General features: G+C 43.8%; 1 protein-coding gene across 1 annotated transcript in view; it reads right to left on the reverse strand.

The window, feature by feature from the left end:
* The window catches only part of SLC16A10 (solute carrier family 16 member 10), a 120,966-nt gene that overhangs the window by 8,249 nt on the left and 93,096 nt on the right, over positions 1-19,621 (reverse strand). The window contains exon 4 of the mRNA XM_055433884.2: positions 6,789-6,932. Coding sequence (XP_055289859.2) covers positions 6,789-6,932 — 144 coding nt within the window. The remainder of the gene's footprint in view (positions 1-6,788; positions 6,933-19,621) is intronic.

The raw sequence follows: 19,621 nt of genomic DNA on the forward strand, positions 1-19,621 counted from the left end.
TTTTTTCCTAAAGACCATGATCTCCACATCTGATTGTTTATGCTCTACTTATGCTCTCCAGTCCAATTTCCATTAAAGTGGAAGCATAATTCCTTAGTGCTGCTTAGTGCTTTGGGCTTCCCTGGTGGCTCAGATGATAAAGAATCTGCCTGCAATTCAGGAGACCTGGGTTCGATCCCTGGGCTGGGAAGATCCCCTGGAGGAGGAAATGGCAACTCACTCTAGTATTCTTGCCTGGAGAATTCCATGGACAGAGGAGGCTGGCGGGCTACGTTCCATGGGCTTGCGAAGAGCCGGACACGACTGAGTGACTGACGGACACAGACAGGCTGACTTCTGGGTTTGCAGCCTCAAGGCTGGAAAGAACTAAGGCCCAGCAGGACAGGCCAGGTTCCGGAGCTCTGTGACCCTGACAGAAAGACTTCCCGGTGCTTCCCATCTACCATCTGGATTTAAGGAGTTATTTTTATTGAAAAACTAATTAAACCAATCCTAATATTATTTATTAGATACAGTTTTACCCTATCAACAAACACAAAGGAGATAAAATTCCAGCGAACCTGGAATGAAATGTTAGGACATCACGGGGCCAGCTTCAATGGGTTTAATGCCCAACCACACCACTGTACTTGTACTAGGTTAGCTTAGAATGCGCTTCCTGTTCTTTTCATATTTTGTTCAGTACAAATCTGCTGCAAGATAAGACAACCAGAGTGACTGCTGATTTGCTGAATAAACAAATGTTTTCTTGGACCCAATTCATTTAACACGAGACCCAGACACGTGCAGTGCTTATCCTGATTTTTCTATTCATTTTTCATCCCTTCAGATTTTTATTCTTAATTCAGTTTTCTAAGAAATAATTCATATAAGAGTTTCAAGTTTATTATTATATATTTTGAGCATATTATTACTTCTTAATACTTTACCTGACTACAAGCTCTCCTTTTCTCAACTGAAATTATATTAATTTATAGTCTCTTTTTCAACTATTTGACAGTATTTAAAACTGTTAAATTTTAACAGTAATTGTTAAATAAAAATTATCAGTTGTTATTTAAAGTAAAATTTCTTGGTTTTTAAGAATTGAATTGATAGAAATTTACACACTTATTCTTTAGTATCTCTCAGAAAATACCTGGCTGCTTCTGCCTTATTTGCAGCTCAACAGTAGTGAGAAATGATGCTATTTCTCAGCAGGTGTAACTACCCTAAACGTAGCTAAGTTCAGAGGTAGCAGGCCAAGCTGACAAGGACATACCTGTTCCCCACACTCAGGAACATTCTACCCACAACTAGCATAGACCAAGGTTTAGCGCACTGTGCGTGTAGAAAGTTTATCACTTCCCCAAATATCTACTGATCTGTAGATACAAGCCCCCAGTGTGAAAGGTAAGTAACTTAGTATTACAATCTTTTTGTCCACCCCAAACACAGTAGCTCTGGTTAGATTTAAAAAAGAGATTCAAAGGTTCTAACCCTTTTCTAGGCTCCGGCACTGCCATTTAATGAGACATTGACTGTTGAGATGTCTTTCTTGCTTCTGCTTCTTAAAACTGTACAGGAAATATCTTGTCATAATATTACAGTCTCTAGAAGAATAACCCCCTGCTTCAGTTAGTTTATGTACCTAAGAACAACAACAACAAAAGTTCTTGCTATTACAGTTTCCATTTCTGTCACAACATTTTTGGAGGAAATGTCAGTGGAAATTTTGCTCAGAAATCTAAGCATAATGATGGAAGAGGAAAAAATGAGCTCCACCTGAATAAGCAGAAGGCACTTTCAGAGGCAGATGCAAATTATATTAATTTATATTCTCTTGGCCACAGTTAGAAACAAGTGTTGCTCCTATGAATTTATTCAATATAAAGTTTGCTGACTCTCAGAGCCTCTGGCTAGGAACCCACTAGTTGGCAGCAGAGGTCTTCGGGTCCATCACACCAAAGGGAAGTGTTCAGGGCACAGCCAGGCATCCGGCTTCTTCTAAAGCACGCAGTCCTCTGGAAGTGCTTTACACAGAAGTCCGTTCAGCTTTCCTACTGCACATAAACACCACCGTCTCTGCCTGGAGGAGGAACCAGCCCCAGTGCCACAGCCCAGGTGAGAAGAGAGAATCACAGTCTGATTCCTTGTTCAGGCAGGGGAACTGCTAAATATCTGGATACCATTGTAGAAGTAGCTTATGTTTGGTGAAGCATATACCTTTTATCCCAAGGTATCTTTCAGAAAACATAAAATACTAAAAGGGAACAAAAAACAGCAGCAACAACAACAAAGCTGGGCAACACGGCTCAGTTCGCTCTGCTTCAGCCAGAAGTGACTTCCAGAGGAAGATGGATCTAAAAGTGATTCGTTTTTCTAAATAACAAAAAACAATTCTGCATCTCAAAAGTAACTCATGAATACATTCCTGACAAAATTCAAACTGTAGAAAAATGTATACAGTAATAAATGGAAGTCTTCTTCAACCCCCTCCCACCCTCAACCCACACTCTCCTGGTCAGGAATAACCACTCAATAATTTGATGGTCCTCCCAGACCTTTCCCGTACGCACTCATCGGGGTTTGCTTACATACATGGATATGATGTCCACACTTTGGTATGTCCATGGCACAGAGCACTCTGACACAATGGGAAAGTGATCTTAATCCAGAGCTTTCGATTCTTTCATTAGAGTTTCAACTTCCAAACCTTTGAAACACTCACACTGTTGAAACAGGTACACAGTAAAGACAGAAGTCTGCAATAATGTACTGGTGACTAGAAAGACAGGCCTGTGAAGTTAAGAAAAATGGCTGGGAAGATGCCAGGACACAGTCTTCCCTCTCTTAATGAAATACTCCAGGAACCTCTGCAGAGATTCTCTTTACCCATCATTATTCTATATAATACATTTCAATCACCTCTTCGCTCAGTATTCAGAATTGTTAGGCTGAAAATACTAGGTTACCCCAGACTTTGCTGGAAGTTTAAATTCAGAACTCTTCAGCAAAAGTGTAAGATATATTCCTAAACTCTGTTACCTATAAGCAAAGATCCCCACATCAGAAAAACCAAGGTCTCCTTTCTTGAGACCTGTTCCAAATCTGGATCTGCCTCAGTATTTAACAGAATATTAAAATCTCACAAAAGCAAGGATTTATTAATGATCCCCCTGGGCAGGCAGTTTACATAAGCTGTCACCATGAATCCTCCACACAGCCCTCTGCAGGATCTGGAGACAAGCTGTATCTCACTTTAGAGTCTGTGCTTTTCTGCTCTGCAGCCCCCCCAAACCCAAGACGACTGTGCCCCCAAAGCAAACCACATGGGATGTTGTGAACTGTGTTCTGGGCCCGGAAGCTACTCAGAACTGGCGTCACAGGGACAGGGAGGGAGAACTGCCATGCCCCCACAAGGCTGAGCTGTAACAGAAGCAAGAAGCAGACACGTCTGAGAAAACCCAGCACCCATGAAAGGAAGGAGAGGACGGTAAGCTGCGGAAACATTCCAGTCCTTAACGGCGGGGCCAGAGGGCAAACAGCCAGGCAGGGAGACAGGGAGAGGAGGAGGAATAAGCCGACAGGCAGAGCTGGACTTGATCAGAGCAGAGAAGAGCCAAGAATCAAAAACCACACAATATTCGGGAGTTGGGCAGGGGAGAGACAGAGCGGGGAGGGATTTTGGTGGCTCCCAGCAGCACAGGACACTGAAGGCCACCGTTCTGCTCCACGGGCCTCCCTGGACTGCAGTCACCTCACCTGTGACTCCACACGCACCACCAGGTGTGCCACATGCTGTACCACATTTGGATGAAAAAAAACCTAGACGCGCCTTCAAAGAGGCCAGGCTGTGGTTAACCATTCATCCAAAATGAAATTACTCACTTCCGTGTAACTGTAGGCCACGCATGGGCCAAGTCAGGAAACGCTGTTTTCTTTCCTCAGTTACATGAACTAGTAATGCATCTGCCCCCTGTTACGTTGTCAATGACCCGACTGCCCCACCTATAGGGGGGATACCTTTCTAAAGTCAGAGTTGTTTTGGAGTAAAGTATTGATGTACAAAACACGCCGTGACTTCATCCATCATGTCACCACAGTCTGGCCTCCATCCTCTCTAACCTGGACGCATATTATCACCTCCCTGGTCTTCCTCCCTCTTGCACTCCCGCTTCCCTCGCAGTCTTCAATCCTCCACACACACAGCAACCACGCTGACTTCAAAATGCAAGATCACGTCATTCTCCAACAAGGACCTACTGTGCTTAAAGTAGAATGTCTCCACTGTGTGTTCCGAGGCCCTGTTTAATCTGGCCCTTCATCTCCCCATGCCCTGCTCTTTCCAACCTCTTCCCAGGCCACTCTCCTGTCTTCTTGAGTTCCCAACCATGCCCAGCTTTTCCCTGCCTCAGGTCTTGCTCTGGGAGCTCCAGGACCATGTCTGTATCATGTCTGTATCACCCACCAGGGTCGGGGCTGGTGCTTGGGGCACAGTAGACACTCAGTTGTCTTTTAATAAATGAAAGGAAGCTGAAAGTCTGCAAGGCAACAAATGTCCACTAGAGGGCTCCCTTGACACTTGAGAACAAGACTGTTCTGTTAAACGTTCGACAGAGATACACACAGTTAAGGTGTTAATAAAAGGGGGAATGATCCTAACACAGAAATTCTTTCAAAGGTAGTACTCGCCCAGCCTTCCAGCTATGTGACCAGACTCCTTTACTGTGCTGACCGCCTAGATCTATAGAGACACCCACGTTGAGGCAGCCTCTGTCCCTCCGAATTCGCACCTGTAAGTGCAATGGCACGCACCTTGAAGGGCTGGGCAAGGAGGAAAGGCGCACTCGGTTCCTTGACCATCACTACTGTGTGGTTTTAGAATATTTACATCACCCCAAAGAAGCCCCACAGCCAGCAGTAGTTACTCCCCAGACCCTCCTTCGCTCAGCCACCAGCAACCACTGATCTACACTTTCTGTCCCTGGATCAGCCAGTGCTGGACACTACGTATAAAGGGAACCACACAATATGTAGCCTTTTGTGACTGTGTGAACCCTGGCCCCTCCTCTTCTGTATTCACCCTACACAGCTACTAGGTTAAGCCTTATAAAATACCACTCTTGTCACTCCCTTGTATAAAAAAATCCGTACTGGCTCCTGGTAGATTTCAGGATCGAGCTCAGCCTCTTCTGTGCTCACAAAGGCCCTTCCCAACCTGACTCCTGCCTATCCGCCAGCCAGCCAACCTACTGTCCTCTCTTTAGTCCACTCAAACACTGTTTCCCAGGCAGCACCCGATGCCACATCTCCATCTCTTTGCCCATGTAGCGTCCTCTGCTTGCAACACTCTTCTCTGTTTTCCTTATCTACTTAACTGTTACCTCTCAACAGTCCACCGGCCAAGGGAGCCTGCTCATACCTCCTCTAGAGATTCAGCTGCTTCGTGCCTGTGCTTCTGCGGCCCCACCTAGCCCCGTTACTCCACTGTGCTGCAGCACGGCTTTATCTGTCTCGCCCACAGACCATTTGTCGTGGAGCACACGGATGGTGTTTCATCTGTGGCATTTAGCACAGTACCTAGCATGGAGGAGTCACTTAAATACCTGTGAAGTGAACAAGAGTGTGGTCTCGGGACAGCACAGCCCACAACACCCAGAAGGCAATCTGCAGTAAAGAAACTCAGAAGACATGCACATCCCTGTTTCACAGGGTACTGTAAAAGGCACATGACCATGAGAACTATGTCAAAAATAAAGCATTCTTAGAAAAACGCAGAAGATAGAAAACCATTCTGGTTTGGTGCAGTTCCATGACAGAACAAAGAACATTGCTGTTTGTTCGCCAGTTTCTCATGTTGAAAACCCCAAACTCTGGACTACCCTGGCAGTCCAGTGGTCAAGACTCTGAGCTCCCTCTGCAAACCAGAGCACTGGTTCAATCCCTCCTGGTCAGGGAACTAAGATCCCACATGCCATGCAGCACAGCCAAAGAAAAAACCCAGACCTCATAACTGATTCTGCCCTTTAAAAGCTGCTTGTTAAAAGGTCTAGAAAATAGTTCTCATGTTTACGGAAGAATTTAAGTAAATAAATACATATATGAGCCATTAGGTGACAAGGATAAATTTGCTAGCGGAATAAAGGCTTATTAAGGAAGTACCTGTAAGGGCTTCCCTGCTGGCTCAAAAGCTGCTTGTTAAAAGGTCTAGAAAATAGTTCTCATGTTTACGGAAGAATTTAAGTAAATAAATACATATATGAGCCATTAGGTGACAAGGATAAATTTGCTAGCGGAATAAAGGCTTATTAAGGAAGTACCTGTAAGGGCTTCCCTGCTGGCTCAGTGGTAAGAATCCACTTGCCAACGCAGAGGGGACAGGTTCATTCCCAATCCAGGAAGATCCCACATGCCACAGAGCAACTTCTATTGAGTCCGCGCTCGAGAGCCTGGGAACCACCACCACTGAGCCCACAGGCTTGGACCACCGAAGCCCCCCAACCCCAGGGCCTGTGCTCCGCGACAAGAGACATCACCGCAATGAGAAGCCTGCGCACCTCAACAGAGAGCAGACCCTACACAACCAAGATGACCCAGCACAGCAAAAACAGAAAAAAAATGAAGACTCAAAGCAACACCACAAGCCCATCTCCACTCACAGAGGCTGACCTGAAAGCATTTCCCTATACTTCTTAGATCCCTTGGAAATAGATGCAATAATGGTTGACACTGTGGGATGGGTACATGGGAGGTTCATCAGTGAGGTTTGAAACTTTACACAGTACAAGACGTTTTAAAAAAAGTACCTGGAGATAAATTTTCTTCACACCAGGCACATAATCCGCGATCCGGCCGAAGAGCAGCCGTCCGACTCCTGAAGTGATGCCAATGCACATGAGAACCACCTCTTTATTTTTCTCATCTTGAAACCTTTCATTCACATGCTTCATCTGTAGGCCAAAGAGAAAGAAGCCACACTAAATGTGGTAGGAAAACTTGACAAGTTTCGAGGCTTTGTACAAATGCCTTTTTTTTGTTCATGTAATAGACTCTCCTTCCAAAGTCAAATTTTTATAAAAATTTTTCTATGCTAATTTTTCATGAAAAGATATGAAGAAAAAGCAACATGGTTTAGCTTATATAAATAAGAATTTTTATAAGAGGGTTTTAAAAACATTTTTAATAAAAGGTAACCAGCACACCCTTTATCAGTTATCACTGGGCCATGAGCTAAAGGAAGAGAAGAGACGTTTAGACACACCACGCCACAAGGTCACCCAAGGACCCAGCCCGTCATCTGCTTCCCCTGAAAGGCAGTTTGAAGGCTCAATTCTGGAGTCTCATCTCTTCTAGGAGGACCGAAACCAAACTGAAATAAGGTACACTGGAGCTTCCAGGATAAAAGCATAAGGCTCTCTATCTGAGGATCTGCCTATTTGTGTGGCATTGGAACAGATAAAAATACAGAAGTGGTTTAACACAGTGGTTAAAAGAAAGGCATGAGAGAGTGTCTGCATTTAAGTCCTGTTTCCGTCCCTTCTTACCCCTATGACCTTAGTTAAGTTCTTAACCTCTGGGGCCTCAGTTTCCTTGTCTGTAAAATGAAGACAGTACTAGGGCCTCACGAAGGCGCTCGTAAGGGTTAAATATCTGCGTAAAGAACTTAGGGCCTGGCGCACAGTTAAGGGTGATACTAATTCTAGCCTTCTTGCTAAAGGACCTTTTCCCTCCATGTACAGTCTACTTAGAACAGTGACTGCAGATCCACAGCCTGACTGTTTCAGGAGGAGTGTGACTGGCAGGTGCTATACTGGGTGACAGACCTGTGGCTCAGCACCCACCGTCTAATGTAAGCTCTGCTCCCACAGCCCTAAGTCCCATGCTTTCCACTCCTCGCTCAGCGCTGCCACGTCCTCACGCTCACCTCTCTGTGGTCACAGCAAGGAGCAAAGGCGTGTCTGTACTTCCACGGCTTTCTCTGCAATCACAGAGCTACTGTGTCAAACAGTTGTTTCAAACAATCAGACTCACTGTCCCCTACACCAAACACTGGCCTGAATTCTGAAAGCCTGCAAAGCCCGTTTCCCAGAAAGCACGCTGGCCCAGATGATCTGTTTCTGGCACTTGTAGCCTTTCTGGACGACACTGCCTTAGAAGACCTCCATTTTGCAGTTTTAGGCCTACTTGGGTAACCAACACCATCACATCTCTCCTTTCCCTTTCAAAACTGGTTAACTGTTCTCCCTCACATTTGTATTTTCACAGTGGTCCAGGATAACTCTCCAAGGAGATGGTCCAGTGGCTAAGATGCTGTGTTCCCAATGCAGGGGGCCCAGGTTCGATCCCAGGTCAGGGAACTAGATCCTACATGCTACACAGGGATCTATCCCACATGAAGATACCACATGCCACAATTAAGTCCTAGCGCAGCCAAATAAATATCCAACAACCAGAAAAAATAACTCTCCTAAACACGGCTTCAGTCTCATCGATCCCTTACACATCAGCTGACTACATTTATACCCCTTACTTTGGTATTAAAAGCCCTCCATAATCTGTCACTGATCTATCTCTGTAACTTTATTACCTACCAACCCTTGACTCAGAAAACTCAAATGTCTACAGGATTTGGGTAAACAGCAGAAAGGAGTAAAAGAGACTTGCTGGAGACGGGCCGTGTACACTCAGTCCCATGTACACTCCCCCCTCCTGAGCTGCCTAATCAACCTCCTGGCTGCCTTTTATTTTAAAGAAAAGTCAGAAATCTGGAATCTGGTGTGGAAATGTTGGCATCTATCTTAAATTCAGAACACTGCATGATCCAACGCCATGTGTGCCAAACACAACACGTCTACAGCTTTGATCTCATCTGGCCCAGCAGGAAGGTGTCACTTAGACATGTCCAAAACCTCATCTGTCTACATTTCTGCTGCTGCTTCTCCTGGTTCTCTAGACTCTGCCCAAGTCCGGCCTTTTCTATAAAGCTGTCCTTTATTACCTGACCCTTACATCCCCTTTGGGCTTCTGCCTAGCCTTCATGGGCACCTTAAGTACTGAGTGCCCTTCCCAGCCCTTCTGGCATCATAGGTGGTGCTAGTGGTAAAGAACCTGCCTGCCTATGAAGGAGATAAGAAGAGATGTGGGTTCGACCCTCGGGTCAGAAAGATCCCCTGGAGGAGGGCACGGCCACCCACCCCAGTATTCTTGCCTGGAGAATCCCATGGACAGAGGAGCCTGGCGGACTCACAACCTTCCTCCTTCCATTTCAGTCACCAGCACTGCTGTTGACCCAACCACCCAGGTTAAAACTGGACAACCATCCTAGACTGCCCCCCTCCCTTCAAATCCAGTAGCCACCATCCAATTCCAATGATCTTTCCTCCCAAACCTCTCAGACACCCTCCCTCCGTCCACGCTCCCCACACTGTTTTTACTTTGGGCGATCACTCCTCCCCTGGATCCCTACACCCACTTGAACGTGCTACGGGCTAGAGCCCTCACTCCTAAATCTCTAACCTGCACTCCCTGAGACCACCAGATGAAGTTCAAAATTTTAAACAACACTGCTCCACCACCATGGCCTTGCAGCCTTCAGGGTAAAGCTCAGACTCCTGGTTTGTCAGATGAAGCCTCACCTCCAGCTGCCGCCTCATGCACCCATGTTGGTGGGTGCTGGCCACGGTGGGCTGATCTGTCCAGCACTTGAAATGTGGCTAATTTGAACTGAGATGTGCTTTAAGTATAAAACACACAGAAAATTTAGAAACCTTAGTGGAAAAAAAACATGTAAAATATCTCAATAATTTCAAAATACCAATTCTTTGTTGGAATAATACTTTCGCTATATGGGCTAAATAAATTATGAAAATATTTCATTTCTGAGGTCTTTTTTTCTGTTTGTTTTTTTTTAACTTTTAAAAATATGACAAGAAAATTTTAAATGACATGTGTCTTGCATTATATTTCTATTGAAGAGTGCAGGTCTAAGAAATTCACTTGTGGACACAAAGATAAAACAGCTGTTGATAAAAGTGACTTCAAACTGGCTAATTCCTCCAGGTCCTTATCAGAGATGGATTCCAGCTCAGTTCTGAAGAAAATGAATAACCTGATCTGAGGCACGTGAGATATAATTATGTTTATTCATCAGCTTTATTTGGAATTTGAATTCAAACTCATGTATTAATCCACTTTAGGAATCACCCAAAGGATCTACTATAACTTTTTAAAAGACATTCTTTAGTATTCAAACCAAACTGAATATGCTAGTCATTCTTTTGATGAAATTATGAACACATGCCTGCCGAACTATTATCCTTTATTAGTGGTTTATTTTTCTTCCCCCTGCTCTACACTTTGTAATCCTTTTTTTTTTTTAATACACTTTGTAATCCTTAAAAGGAATAATGAGGATAAATGTTTGGGGGTCTCTCGAAATAATGGTAAATTTGGTAAATTCAAATTATGCTTTAAGTAGAAACTTACTTCTTCAGCTATAACGGGCCTTATTTCATTGGATTTTGTTATTGTTGTTGAAATAAAGCAAGAACTTCAGCTTCTAATACCTCCTTTCCTACCCTCAGCCAAAATTTGCAAAGTTAAGCTGTGGTTTATGTTTGTCTTTTGGTTTTGTTTGGGCAGGAAGTCAGGGAACTGGAGAACAGCATCTGGGGAGGCAGCATCTACTGGTCCGAGAGGTCCTTCCTCATTGAGGAAGCAGCCCGCGGGAGAGCTGGTGTATTCTACCAGCCTAAGCCCCCACCACTGCTGCACCTATTCCTGGAATCCCCACCCGTTCTTCAACTTCTGGAGACTGGCACACAGTTTAGTTTAGCAGAAGGCACGAGTACTGGCAAAACTGGTATTTCCAATAAGAGTCACATGGGTAGGGACACAAAAAGGTTGGCCAGATGTTCCCATATTTAACCTAACTTATTTAAACCAATGAAATGAAAGTCGCTCATTCATGTCTGACTCTCTGCGACCCCATGGACTGTACAGTCCATGGAATTCTCCAGGCCAGAATACTGAAGTGGGTAGCCTTTCCCTTCTCCAGGGGATCTTCCCAACCCCGGGATTGAACCCAGGTTTCCTGCATTGTAGGCAGATTTTTTACCAGCTGAGCCACAGGGGAAGCCCAATACAAAGCTCTTATTAGAAGCCATTACCTACACAGGGGATAGGCTTCGCCAGTGGCTTAGTTGGTAAGGAGTCTGCCTGCAATTCTAGGGACCTTGGTTTGATCCCTGGGTCAGGAAGATCCCCTGGAGGAGGGCATGGCAACCCACTCCAGTATCCCTGCTTGGAGAATTTCATAGACAGAGAAGCCTGGCAGGCTATAGTCCATGGGGTCGCAAAGAGTCGGACACAATTGAGTGACTAACATTTCACTTCAACAGGGGATAACATCATTTTTAGAACAGTGGTTTTAAAACAGACTTTATCCAAATGTGGAAGTGCCTTTAGGGCAGAAACTAGCCTTTTGTTTCTATTCTAAACATGTGTTTACTCCAGGGCTGCACACCTCTCAGGGATGACCAGAGCCTGGGTGCTGCCTGCTCTTGAAACATTTTCCATTATTCCAACAACTTAATCAGTCACAGAAGCCATTTTTGGACTGGGTGAAACCCTCTTTTTGTTTTGTTATCCAAAGATAACCAAGAACTTAAATCCCATCATAGCTTCTCACTCCTTATCCATGGGTGAAAGAAGGAAACAAGACACGCGAGCTCACAGTTTACTCCCTTCCCTAACCATCCCCACTTCAAGTAAACGGCGATTCAGCCTCTCTCCATGGATGACACAATTCTGATCAGCCAAGTGAAGGGAGAAGTTCCTCCCCACTCGCTAAAGCCCAGAGCCAGTGCCTAAGAAAGTGACCCTCTCACTGCGTTGGCCTCAGCCTGGCTTCTCCCCCTCTCACCTCTTCCCTGCAGGCGAGCCACAGTTAACAGACGCTGAGACTTCAGGCAGTGTTCTTCAGCTGAGAAGCCAGGCTGAGTCTTCTGGCTCAGAGAGTCAACTGTGAAGGAAGCTCAGCAGGCAGCCATCGTATGAAACCAGCTCCAATATAGCTGACGCAGTGCACTAGAAACTCAAGCTTCTCCTTGACGAATGGTTTCATAACAGAAGGGAACCTCAAACGCACTTATCTACGGAAGCCCCTGAAATCCAGTGACGCTACGCAGCTGCCAAACAAGGAGCTCACTGGTCCAAAAGATGCAATAACTAGGGAATTCCCTGGCAGTCCAGTGATTAGGACTCGGTGCTGAGCGCCTGGGTTCGATATATGGTTGGGGAACTATTAATAAGATCCCACAAGGCTGGCAGTGTGTGTGTGTGGGGAAAGTCCAATAATTACCTACAGTACTGCTTTCTAAGAGTGCGTGTTGTCTGGCCATGTCATAAATAGTCATTAGCCTCACTGTCCTCCCCTCCACCAGCACCATTTTAAGGGGATGGGTGGTCTTCATTTAATATCTTCTACATAATTTATTACAAAAAAAAAACATGATAAAACTTTGGTACATACAAGTTAAATTATGTCTCATTAGGGGATAGCAGTTAAAGGAGGGAAACTACTGAAGACAGAAAACAAAAACAACTTTATTTCTGACGGCAGACTTGTAGTAACAGCTGACTGATTCAAGTAGCAAGTGCTAACAAAGGCAGTATTTCAGGAAGGCCAGGAAAGCAGGGTAAAAACAGGCCCAGGAGAGCACTGCAGGCTATGGGACTTATGGAACAACAACTGCCTCTGCAGAACTGAGGGGAAAAACAAAACCCTATTCATCATCCACTGTTGTTGCAGTCACCATGCCCTTCGGGAAAGAACAGATTCCAGGCAGCAGTCATTACCTGTCCTTGTCTGTGGGCATCTCATGCCCTGATCCTCTGCCGTCCTCATCAGATCCACACCATCAAGCTGAGAAGGAGGTAGACAACAGGTAGTCTGTTGCACTCCTTTTGGTGGGGACAAGGGACCTGTATCATTTACATTTACACGGTATCTTCAAAAACAGGATAATAAATGCTGCACCATATTTCCAGGGGCTGTGAAATTCAGAATTTCTCCAGCTTCCAACTTCCCCACAAGGATGCTGAGTTCCGAGCACTTCTGCTCTCTTGCTCTTCCTGAGCAAGTTAATCTCTTCTAACCTGAGATCAGCAGGTTCAGCTTGTTGCCTCTTCCTTGCATGCAATTTAATTTCTAAGAGCACATCCTTTCAACACCCGAAAAGCTACTCCGTAACTCTTTAAGATGGAGTATTTAAGTGTATTCTACTTTAAAAACACTTTTTTTTTTACAGGAAAACACAAAGAAAAGAGCCTGGTCCCTTTAAAAATTACATGTTCATCTGAAAGGCAGCAGAAGGCTGCTAGAGTAGTTAATGGATAATCTCAGATTTTGTTGCAAATCAAAACTTTATACTACCCTTTGACTTCAAAGAACGATGAACAGAAATCTGAATGGATTGAGGGTTCGGCCTGTTTTTTTCTTTCTTTTTTACAATAATTGTGTTTTCTCCATCTTTGTTTTTGCTAAGAAAGTAAGTCAGCACTGCGGGGCATTCCCTGAGAAAGTTTTACATGAGTACAGTACACCAGCAAATCCAGTGAGGTGACTACAGAGAGCAGAAAACTAAGCCCACAGATTTGGGCACATAAAATCAATCCCTTTACATCATTTAATATTGAAATAGGACTTTAGGGCCATTAAGACAAGTACTGATTAGGGCAGCCTCAAAATATCATTTCAACATGTTAAGTCTGATCAACTGTGCTTTGAAGTAAAACAGCTGTAAGATGGACTTGAAGTGAAAACACAGAATCTCCTTGCCTGCCAACATTTTTAAGGACTAATATCTTAGGCAGCCCACTGTCTCTTTACTAATAAGGTACCCGCTGTGATTACAGCCATGGTATGGGTACTGCCTGCCTCCCCAGCAGCTAACCCAGCGGAGGGCAGACCTTTGGCCTGGCAGAACTCTAGGAGGCATGGGCAGTTGGCTCTGTTTGTTTTTTAAACGGCCAGTCTTTCCGTTTCATTGAGATGGGTTTCCATGGTGCCGGTAATCACACACGGCACTATTAAGACACATAAAAGTCAAGACTGAGAAAAGGGAAGAGTTTCTAGGAACTTATTTAACAGCCACCAAGGGGTAGAAAAAGATGAGTTCTAAAGGAAGGAAGGTAGCTTGATGGTTTGGAAATCCCTGGTCTGATTTGGAAAACATTTTCTAACTCAAAAATTCTTAAGACCTGATTATTTTTCTTTTTGTTTTTTCCAAAAATAATTTTCCTTTGATTAAAACAAAGTTCATCCTTGACATAGTATTGTCTAGATGAGATTTGGCAAAATGTTTCAGAGGAATTATCTGTCAAAACCAATCTGGATTTAGATGTCAGTTCAAATAATCCTAAATTATAGAAGTTAAAATGAACTTAATCTTAAAAAATAAATCACTAGGGTTTTTACATAACTTGAAGTTATTAGTGACCCTGACAATAATATCTGTGCCAGATAGTTCTCAAATTACCAAAAATTATTCTCGTCCTTCCTGAACTATGGAAGATGTTTAATGTGTTGGTTGATTTAATTTTATTCATTCCACCCAAATCCAAATATGACTGTGAACAGCTTTCTTGGAGGCTCATTCTTGGCACACCAAGGTCACCACTCCCTCAGACCCCTGGTTCCCAGGTTGGATGAACACAGTGGACTGTGAACTGTTAAGACAGGGCCCATCTGTGAAGGAGGGAGACTGCCTGTACTCTGGTCGGGATGGCTCGGGAAGGCTCCGCTATGGTCCCTAGCATGCCTGCATGACTGCCTAACGCTTCAGGACAGCACTTTGAAGGTACAAAGTGGTAGCAAGGTCTCCACAGATGCAGACCCCTGGTTGTGGTTAATGCTTTTCTGAGACATCACTGAGTTTCCATGTTTTCATTTATTTTTTTTAAAGGGAGGAGGTGATACATGCTCTTCTAAACTTACTCCTGGATTCATCTGGTGATAAAATCACCCATCAGCTAAATGTACATGCAGATAGACAGGTGTGGGTTATGGAGTTTCCAGTCAACAGCTGAATTGCATGAATTTAGAAAAATGGTCCAAAATGAACAAATGCACCCAGGAAAAGGCTAGTTCAATTAAGGCTGAATTTTTGAAGTTTAAGATAGACTTTGTCTTAAAATAGGAAGGGATAACTTCAGAAAGTATCATTTAAATCACTAGGATTCTGGGTAATTTGATAATGACCCTGGAGCATTATTAGTTATTATTTAGCTTAATTTTGCCCTTAGTTTTAAAGTGATAAAAGACTGATCCTTACACGAAAATTCTACCTTCTTCTAACCTCTCCTCACTAAGATTCTTTCAGGCTAGTGATGCTGGCCAGAGAACCCTTTTACCAAAAGCCTTCTTGCCTCCTTTCTTCTTCAGTCTTTCTAAGGGAGACCATAGAGCTTGTCTTTTTGACTAATTCTAAGAGTTATTGCTTAAATTCTCTCCCTAGGATCATATCACATTTTTAAAAAATTATCTGAATAAAGATTAAAAATTGTTAGGATTAGGGAATTCTTTGGCAGCCCAATGGTTAGGACTCCATACTTCCACTGCAGGGTGCATCAGTGTGATCCCCCGTCAAGGACCTAAGATCCTATATGTCTCATGCTGCTGCTGCTTCTAAGTCACTTCAGTCGTGTCCGACTCTGTGTGACCCCATAGACGGAATCCCACCAGGCTCCCCCGTCCCTGGGATTCTCCAGGCAAGAACACTGGAGTGGGTTGCCATTTCCTTCTCCAATGTGTGAAAGTGAAAAGTGAAAGTGAAGTCGCTCAGTCGTGTCGGACCCTTAGCTACCACACGGACTGCAGCCTACCAGGCTCCTCCATCCATGGGATTTTCCCTACCAGGCTCCTCCATCCATGGGATTTTCTAGGCAAGAGTACTGGAGTGGCTTGCCATTGCCTTCTCCATATGTCACATGGGATGGTCAAAAAAGAAAAAAAATTAGGATTAAGCTCAGATCAGTCTCCCTTCCACTGTTGTCACTTTCACATACTTCTGAAATTGTCTATCCCAGTTTTTCACCCCCTCTTTAAAGAATAAGACTACTTCAGAGTGGGGGTGAGGTGGTGGTGACTAACATTATTTTAGACATGTTTGGTCCTGTCTTGTGATTTTAAAGCGTTCAGGAAGAAAAGGACCACACCTCTGTAGGATAGATAAGGAAGTAGAAAGGCTGAGTGGTCTGGATAAGGCAGCTGGCATGACACAGAGAAAAACTTTTGTGGACTGAGAGTTGGAAGGCCTAGGCAGAGCAGGTAAAAAGAAAAAAAGAGTCTTTGGAGTCAAACTGTGAGCTCTGTTCCTTACAGAGTCTAAGATCTTGGCCATCAGTTCCTTGGTTTCAAGTCGACACTGCACACTGCCTCACTCCCTTGGAGGAATGTTCTGGAAATCTATGGAGGCTATTTTTATCTGATATAGTTGTGCCCAAACATTGCCTTTTTCCCAATTAATTTTTTTATTTTAATAAAATTTTTTATGACATAACATTTACCATTTAAGCCATTTTTAAGTGTATACAGTCAGTGGCATTAAGTACATTCACGTTCTTATGTAACTATCACCACCATCCATCTCTAGAACTTCTTCATTTTCTCAAACTGAAACTCCAAACCCGTTAAATAACATCTCCCCTCTTTCCTCTTCTCAAAGTCCCTGGGAGCCCTCATTGTACTTCCATCTCTCTGAATTTGACTCTCCTAAGTACCTCATCTAAGTGAAATCACACACTTTCTATCCGATTTATTTCATTTAGCATAATGTCTTCAAGGTTCCTCTGTGTTCTCACATATACCCCAAACATTACCTTTTAAAATACGTATTATTTTATCCAAAAATTATTTTTATTTCTTTTATGTTACAAGTGGGGCAATACTGATTTTTTTAATTTATTTATTTTAATTGGAGGGTAATTACTTTACAATATTGTATTGGTTTTGCCATACATTAACATGAATCTGCCCCGGGTGTACAATTATGTATACAGGTAGGTTTTGTGACCTAGAAATCTGGTTTCAGGAGAGAAAGGAGGCACCAGGACTGACACACTGCTCGAGGTGTGTGACAGGGCAGCTGTGAAGGTGAATGTGACACTGAGCTTAGAAAGCACCTCACAAGGAAGATGTGGGGCAGGGACCCCAGGACTGGGCACCCCGACTCCAGGACGCAGGGCAGCTCCAAAAGCTGGAGACCAGGAGCCAGGAGACACTGGCAGGGAACTGTGAGAACTCCCTAGGACAGCTCCTGAGGAGTCAGACACGTAAAAGGAAGCTGTGTGTTCACAGGAGCAGACCCAGGGATACCCGATTTATGGTGCAGTTTTTACAATGCTTCATAAATTAATCAACACATGGGAGCATTTTACATTCTACAGATGTGTGCAGGGGTCACGGGGCTGCACACTAGAATCACCCCTAGTGATTCTAGGGGTCACTAGAATCTGCTAATGTGTGTGGTGGTGGTCCACCCAGATACCCCATTCTCCTGGAAGCAAATGGTACAAGGTATGAGAGAGGGTATTCCACCTTAGCTGCTGCTACTGCTAAGTCACTTCAGTCGTGTCCGACTCTGTGCGACCCCATAGACGGAAGCCCACCAGGCTCCCCCGTCCCTGGGATTCTCCAGGCAAGAACACTGGAGTGGGTTGCCATTGCCTTCTCCAATGTGTGAAAGTGAAAAGGGAAAGTGAAGTCGCTCAGTTGTGTCCGACCCTTAGCGACCCCACGGACTGCAGCCTACCAGGCTCCTCCATCCGTGGGATTTTCTAGGCAAGAGTACTAGGACCGACTATATACTATGTACCTCTAGCCACCCATTTCTGTATCTTTAAATTACTCCATGTTGACACTACTCTAGATAAACATACTTTTACTTCTTTTATTTAAGCTTTAAATGACACCTTGTCACTAAATTAAACATGTGTGATCAGAGAAAGTCTCAAAACCAATTAACTCCTCTCCATGAGAGTTGAAGAACATAAAGCACACTTAGAGTGGAAAAGTTGTCATGAGTAGGGAAATCACTAGACGCCATACGGCAGCAACTCAACCAACCTATAAGCTCAGCCTCAAACTGGTCAAAACTATTTGCATTTTGACCAAAACGCTGGGATGCAGCAGTGATGAGGAGGCCATGTCCCTACCCTTGTCCCATCTGCCTTACCTGGTTCTTCTTTATCATTTTGCGAGGTGTTAGGACCCTCCCCACACAAAACGCCCCAGCGTATGTTGTAGATAAATCCACAGTCTTCACCAGACTTTCCCATACTTACACTGAACACATCACACAGTACAAGGGCCTAACCAAAACATATTACTGCTGTGTTCCAACTTAACGTAAAATCAGATACTCTTAAATGTTTGAGAATTTCTCCACCACAAATCTTAAATCTTTCGGCAATATGGGGGCCCACATTCTAGCGATAATTTTCATGCCTGAATAAACCATCCATCACTTCTAAAAACTAGCATTGAATTATTTGTAAATACATATTATTGTTTGTAAGTACATATTATTTTTGGCTAATTAAATTTGGAAGACATGACAAGCTTACTCCACCTTACTAAAAGCAGCAGCTCTGTCTTCATTTATCTGTAAATGATTCGTTTTCTAGATTTCTTATGTATTAATTATGTTTTGTCTTCCTATCATGTTCCTATACTGCTTCTGCTGCTGCTAAGTCGCTTCAGTCATGTCCGACTCTATGTGACCCCATAGACAGCAGCCCACCAGGATCCCCCATCCCTGGGATTCTCCAGGCAAGAACACTGGAGTGGGTTGCCATTTCCTTCTCCAATGCAGGAAAGTGAAAAGTGAAAGTGAAGTTGCTAAGACTCTTAGCAACCCATGGACTGCAGCCCACCAGGCTCCTCTGTCCACAGGATTTTCCAGGCAAGAGTACTGGAGTGGGGTGCCATTGCCTTCTCCGGGTCCTATACTAGTGTACTACAATTCAGAAGAAAAAAATACTCAAAAAACCAGCTAGCTTTTTTTGGATGAAACTGTTCTATAGATATGGAACTTCACCTAACAGTGAGTCACAAGAGGCCAGAGAAGTAAAGATCCTTATTCATCTCAAGTAGGAGAATGCTGGTGAATACTGCCTAAGGCACAAAACTGGTAAATGGGCAAATTTTCACTAACCTGCATAGTCAAATTGCAGCAGATGGTGAGATCTGCAGGGAAATAAATGCAAGGTTAGAAAAGCAAGACAAGCACAGATATCACTGAAAAAAATCTGAAAAAAGTGGGGATAAAGTGATGGTGAGAGGATACTACAACTCACTCATGTAATAACCACAGGAGAACTGAGGGACTGCAGTTAGAAGATGTAAGGAGTGAATGAAGTATCCAGAGAAAAAGCAATGCTTGGGTCCTGTGCAAGAAGTTTTCATTTCTAACATGCAGATTTTAACATAATACATCAGATAAAAATAAGTTGAATAAAAAAATTCATTGACTTTTGGCTGACCTTAAAGACAGAAACTACAGAATTTCCATGCCATAGGCTTCCTACAGGCAACAGGAAGCCATCTCATTTTTCTGACTTCTAAATACCTACTGCT

This window comes from Moschus berezovskii, chromosome 10 (genome assembly GCF_049115385.1).
Source record: "Moschus berezovskii isolate FMDL1 chromosome 10, NW_MosBer_1.0, whole genome shotgun sequence".
Classification (NCBI taxonomy): domain Eukaryota; kingdom Metazoa; phylum Chordata; class Mammalia; order Artiodactyla; family Moschidae; genus Moschus; species Moschus berezovskii.